The sequence below is a fragment of the Embiotoca jacksoni genome, unplaced genomic scaffold, assembly GCF_022577435.1.
Source record: "Embiotoca jacksoni isolate LCO1_2020_lvr unplaced genomic scaffold, fEmbJac1.0.p SCAF_22, whole genome shotgun sequence".
Lineage (NCBI taxonomy): Eukaryota > Metazoa > Chordata > Actinopteri > Embiotocidae > Embiotoca > Embiotoca jacksoni.
The window spans coordinates 6266510-6272830 of NW_027185363.1; the positions used below are offsets into that span (position 1 = coordinate 6266510).

Consider the following 6321-nt stretch of genomic DNA (forward strand, 5'->3'; position numbering starts at 1 on the left):
AATCAAATATTCATGTTGGAGGGGAAAGCATTTAACACGTGGTTGTTATCTGAGAAATCGGTCATGCAGTTAATTGTTGTTGTTAAAAGAAAGTCTTGCAAGATTATGAAGCTAATTGGCATTATACATTCATATCTTTTCCCTCTCTGACACCAGTATGATAAAGTGATTGCCTCCATGGAACGAAGGATATTAGATTCTCCAAAGAGAAGTGAGGACACTCAGATAAGTGTTTGTGAGAGTCTGCAGTGGCCTCTTGATGGCACTTTCCTTTTATGAGGCAAATGATCTGAATAATAGGACCGTCTGCTTTGAACATTTCCACATTAGGTCATGCCTGTGGTTTCTACAATATCAGGGGACCTGTGGCTGTGGTTTTTATCCTCCTGGCTGCACCTGCTTTTCAGTGAGGTTGAAGAGCCCCGCAGCCACCTGGTCCAATCCAGAGAGCGGCGGTGAGCACCTGGAATGGCTTGACAATGACTCAGAGCGAGGAGAGTCTACCTACAGGGAAGTTCAGCCCCTCGCAGCAAGAAAAACAAGTGTCTATTTGTCAGATCGCGTCTTTCAAGTCCACAAGTTTTGGGCATGAGGGCAAACTGGAACATACTCTGGGCTTTGTTAGAAAGAGTTCAGCTTTGACTGCACCCCTTAAGGCGTTGCACTTTTTGTGGTCCAATATCTATCTGCTGCAAGACAGCATATGGTAGAAGACAACAAAATGTAGCCTGGGGAAGTCTATTTAATCCTTGATGGCAAGCGTCCCAGAATTCAAGGAGGTCGTCAAAGCAAATGCAAATTTGATGTTTTTGTGAAAACATATTAAAATCTAGATATCAGAGAGCCCTGGCGCCCTGCAGTGATTGTTGTGATTAAGCAGCAAGATTTAAAAAAAGTAGCAACTTTGTTTCAATTTATCTCCAGCTTCTTTGATAACAAGATTTTTTTAAATTAGGACTTTCTGGAAGAATTACTGCTTCAAACTTAAACTTTACACACACTTGGGCAAAGACAGACTCATGGCCCCTCAAAGGGTATAACACATAAGTGCAGATCAATATAGCTAGTATGTGTTAAATTTCAAGATTGTTTGATGTCTGGACAGGTTCACAGGGAACAGGTCCAGGCCTGATTCGGAGCTGAGTCACCTCTTTCCTCATTTTTACATCTTCCTAACATGAGATGGTGCAAGATGGATTAAATATCATACACTTGTGTGTAAGTTATGGCGTTTGAAGCGTGACAATCAATGACTCCTGCTAAAAGAGCAGTTTACACACCAAAGCAACAGAAGGCTTCACAGGTGGAAAAACAACGTGCAAGATATCAAAAGAATTATACAAAAAGTCATGAAACTTTATTTTTAAAAGTGTCACGAAAATATGAAAATATATAAAATCATTCAGCATCACAGTTTTCACTGTTGATATACAATCATCTCAGTCACACTTACATTCAATATATAAAAATATAATAGGAACCTGCTTTTGAAAATACATAGTATTGCAGAGTAAAACTGAGGCACTTGAGAAAACGTGTATTGCAATTTGAGTGCTGGCAAACTGTTTCTAAAGACTGTGCAAAAATTATAATAATTTCACCCTAAATCTAAGTTTGCACTTGTTCCCTATGTAACAATGGCTTCTGTATTCCACTAGTTATATTTATACTGCCATTCGTAATGCACCGTTTGGTATCGCTTGCATAAAAAAAGTGGAGGTCTGCATAACAGCCACTGAGAGACATTAATACAAACACTGGAGATAACATTGTGAAGGCATATAAAACATTCTAGACATGCAGAAAAGTGCATGAATAGCACAGGTAGGTGAGTACATGGTTTGACAAAGCTCGACACTGATTGCAATCACAGAAACACTGCTTGAAACGAGAAGCATGTGAGCGCTGAGCTATTTCTCACTCTGAAATGAAATTGACCGGTAGTAGACAAAAAAAAGAAAAAAAGTCTGCATATTTGTGAGCAAACCCCCACGGTATGATTCCCTGACAGTTCTCCTGGGGTTTTTCTGGTGTGGTGGAAAAGTATCCCAGTTCAGTGTGCTACACAACAACCAGATTCCTCATGCTTGTGCAGAAGAGACATCCTGGAGAAGGTTTTGGAGCAGTTCTTGCATTGGTATTTTTTCACATCCGAATGGGTCTGTAGGTGAGCCCTGAGATTGGACCTGTCCGCGAACGCCCTGTTGCAGTGAGGGCAGGAGAAGGGCTTCTCTCCTGTCAAAGCAGAAATAAAAAAAGAAGACTCTGTCAGTGACTGCACACAGATATATCTGAATCCAAATGTATAGTCACAGAGGCATCTTATTTGCCAGACAAGAACTCTGCTGAGTGAATCCCACTGCTGATTGACTGTAACATGACAAGATTTCTCTGTTCAACACACCAGCACAAGAAAATGTATAGGAAATGATAACATTGTGACAGTTTAACTTGTTCAGACTCACTAGAAAACAGTATTAAGTCATCACGATGTTTACTGTAGCTGTTAGAACCATTAAATCATATACCATGTTGAATCTGTGCCTGCAAAATCAATGCTGCCTCTTCACACAAGAGGCCCCACTCTTCCTCCTCAGTTTACTCACCGGTGTGCGTCCTGATGTGTCCTTGGAGCAGCCACGGTCTGGAGAAAGCTTTCCCGCATATTTTGCAAACACAAGGCAAAGTATGTGTCCTGATGTGCATTTTGAGCGCCCCCAGGCTAACGTACTCCTTCTCGCAGTATTTACAACTGAAGGATTTCCTCGTTTGGGCGTCGCAGTGTAGCTGCTTGTGCTTGAGCAGTCCAGAGTACGTGGAGTAGGATTTGCTACACAAACTACATTGGAATTTCTCAGCCTCCACTCCGTGAGGGTCTATCAGCTTGGGCAGCATCTGCTCATCTTCATCGCTCCTCGGGCTTTCAGAGCCGCTGTGGTCTTTAGAGGAGGTGTCGGAGAGCGATGAGGGATATCCAGAGATGGGGGACAGGTCACTGGGGAGCGGAGACAGCGGCAAGTTGCTGGTCGTCCACACTGTGATAGGGGTGTACGCTGCCGGGCTCAAGATCTCCGGCTGGGGGATGACAGTCAGGGGAAGGCCCTTGTAGATGTGCGGTGTGATGAACACTGAAAATGAAGACAGCACAGTAAAAACAGTTATCGGATGCTGGCTTGAGTGAGGAGCACATATTTCAAAGAGAGTTTGACAACAAAATCAACTTCTGCAAAGTTAAACCGCGGCTGCGTGTGAGAGACATAACTTTAAAAACTTTGTAAAGTTACACGGCTACTATACTTTGAAAAACTTTACCTGTTGGGCTTTCCAGCTCACTATAATTTGGCTTCTTTGCGGAGTTTATGTGTTTCTTGACCAGAAAAGAGCGTGGCATCTTGGAGAGCAAGAGAACAACTTTTGGCAAACTTTTTTTCGAAGCAAATAAGTGCTGAGCGTCACTTTGCTGCGTAAAGACGGAAATCCTTATTGCTTAAGTCCAGTGGAGTGTCATCGTGCGACGCTGCGCTCTTGGAAACAGTGCAGTGGGTAGCTCTAAAGTGCTGTAAATACTCCCTATCAGGTGCATGGGAGGAGCCATTCACTGTCATTTACATATACTGGGAGCTCAAACCAATTAAATCTCCCTTTTACCACCGTGCTTTAAAACTGAGCTTTCAGCCTATGGGAGTACAACACCCCCCCTCCTCCCCCAAGGGGCTGGGTCAATGCCATCCAGTAAGACAGGTGCTTTGTGCAGGAATTCTATGTGCTTCAAAGATGCAAGTGTACATAGCATCATACAGTTGGCATTACCTAAGAGACGTATGGGAGGCAGGAGAAGAGTAGATTTCCAAAATACTGGTGCGAGCCATTATTTTAAATTATTGATGCAAATTGAAGAAAGATCACGAATGAATGAGATGCTAGGAAAAGTTAAAGGAATAAGAACAGGGTGAAATAGATAATTTAAAATGCCATTGCTAATGCAATCGCTGCAAGGAGCGTGCACAGTATTACTGATGATTGTGGTGTTACAAACCTCTGGGGACTTGATTATCCTGGATGAGTGGCATATTTGAATTGGAAACTGCTCCTACCAACACCAGCGCACATAAAGATGATGATTATAACTGGATAGAAGGAAGAGGAAATGTTTACAGTCCACGTATATTTTGCATGTCTCTATATCCAAATCTATTAAACAGAAAAATAACTGCAGGGTCCATTCAATCCACCAACTGACCAAGCTGCATGCTCCCATCCACATTGTCATTCAGAGGCTAAGCCAAAGGGTGCCCCTTTCTAATGCAGTTGTTTGTGGAGAACGCCACACATTTCCTTGTCAATAATGCAATAAGGCATTCCTCCTTAAGATGCAAATTTAAGTGTAGTTCCCTCTCAAGGTCAGCATGACACCATAATCTAATTTATCCCTGCTGCTTCTGAACTGGACAAAGAGAGGCAAACTTAGCAGTGTACGCCCCCTTGTGTTGGAGTCAGTTCTTCTGAGAGAGGTGTACATCTAAAGGGGAAAAAAAGAAATACACAAAGGCAAAGGCTTAGCCATGGTGATATTGAAAAGCAGCTCCTGGAGCAGTTGGATTGGCTGGGTCAGCAGATATGAAAAGCTCCTTATGTCTGGGGCAAGCCTTAAGTTAATTGTGAACTGCTTATCTTATCTAGAAAACATAATTGCAGATCATGAATAGTTTCCCTTTGTGCCTGCTTGGATTATAATGGGAAGGGAAGGTTATCTGTGCATAATAACTCCCGGCGACTTTCACACATTCAGCGCTCCATATGGCTAGAATGGGTAAGGAGAGGTGATGTTTGGTGGTGCTCCAGCAGAAAACACGGTGCACTGTAAGAGATAATGCTCTAAAATCAATATTACCCACCAACCAAACCATATCCAAGAGAAGCAGCACGAGCATGGTCAGGAGAAAAATGTCTTCTTGCAGATTTCATGCTTCAGTTCTGTTCTCCACATTGAGAGCCTGTGGATGCTGTTCTACTGACAGTGTGCAGGGGAAGCGAAAGCATGGAGAGCCTTCTCAAAGCGTATCACAAATTCTAAAAAGCAGAAGATGTAGTTTATGAGCTCGAAAATTAATTAAGTGAGCGGAAGCTTTGAATCCTTAGCCCCGCATCATGGTAGAGCATGACAGTGTAACGCCAGTAAAAATGTGTTCAATTAAAACATGAACATGCTTTTGATTCTCGGGTTAACCACAGGTAAAAGGATAACATGCAGTTGTTGTAGACAGTCAATGATGAATTGTCAATCCATCTCTGCTTATTTTTTATTGAATGTGATCCTCCTTATCTGCATGTCTTTTTAGGACTGGTGTGACCTCTCCTGTAGAAGCTTTTGTTTACTTGTAATTCACATGTATAGACTATACTGTGAGTATATATGTCGGTGTCTATCTGTGTGTATGGATGTAACTGTCTTTGAGCCCATATTGTATATTTTCGAAGCTTATTTTAAATGTATAAATAAGCACAAAAAAAAATAGTACAGGAGGTCAGATTAGTTTAAACCTCTTGCTGTTTTTGTAATAGAATCAAAGATTCATGATTGTATGGGCAGGGTTTGACCGTCAGCACATTTTAATTCAAATATTACCAATTTCTGACTGGACATGAAAGTATGCGGTCACCCTCTGGCTGGAGACGTAATGTTTCCAGGTTGTCTGAAAACATCCGACTATCTAACTCTTAGAAAAGCGATATCTCAGGAACGGCAACATCTTTATGGAATTTCTTCAAATTTGGCACAAATGGTAGTTTGGACTCGAAGATGAACTCATTAGTTAAAGGTCAAGGTCGCTCTGACCTCACAAAACATATTTGTGGCCATAACTCTAGAATTGATCTGCTTAATATGATCACATTTCACACTAATGTCTAATAGGATAAAATGATGAAGCGATGACATTTCATATCCAAAAGATCAACGGTCAACTTCGCTGTGACATCATAATGTTCTGCAAAAAACATTTTCTGGCCATGATTCAAAGCCATTACTTTGGAACAGAAGGGGAGATTGTAACACTATTCTACCTGTATTTGGATAGTAAATTGGTCACACTAATCGTGGGTGTCCACCTTGAAACGGTAGTGGCTGGCATGGATCTTCTATGGTTAGGTTAGGTTAGGTTAGGTAGTTACTTTATTAATCCCCGAGGGGAAATTTTTTCACTACAGCAGCATACAGGAAGCAATAAGATAATAATAGAATAATAGAAAAGCAATAAAATAGCAGTAAAATAGCAGTAAAAAATATAAAATATAAAATGCACAGTATATACAGTACAGTAT

General features: G+C 41.4%; 1 protein-coding gene across 1 annotated transcript; it reads right to left on the bottom strand.

Moving 5' to 3' along the window:
• Nucleotides 1–1335: 1335 nt before the first annotated feature.
• snai2 (snail family zinc finger 2) lies at nt 1336–3518 on the bottom strand. The gene is made up of 3 exons (XM_069158040.1): nt 3313–3518; nt 2607–3128; nt 1336–2235 (listed from the first exon to the last, which is right to left on the bottom strand). The coding sequence occupies exons 1-3, from the start codon at nt 3389–3391 to the stop codon at nt 2054–2056; spliced, it is 783 nt and encodes a 260-aa protein (XP_069014141.1). The 5' UTR covers nt 3392–3518; the 3' UTR covers nt 1336–2053.
• Between the last annotated feature and the right edge of the window lie 2803 nt (nt 3519–6321).

Excerpts from the sequence above, each read along its gene's own strand:
- snai2 (XM_069158040.1), bottom strand. The coding sequence starts at position 3,391 with ATGCCACGCTCTTTTCTGGTCAAGAAACACATAAACTCCGCAAAGAAG. Across the intron at positions 3,129-3,312 it reads TGAGCTGGAAAGCCCAACAG|TGTTCATCACACCGCACATC; the intron begins GTAAAGTTTTTC and ends CTTCATTTTCAG. Across the intron at positions 2,236-2,606 it reads ACACATCAGGACGCACACCG|GAGAGAAGCCCTTCTCCTGC; the intron begins GTGAGTAAACTG and ends CTGCTTTGACAG.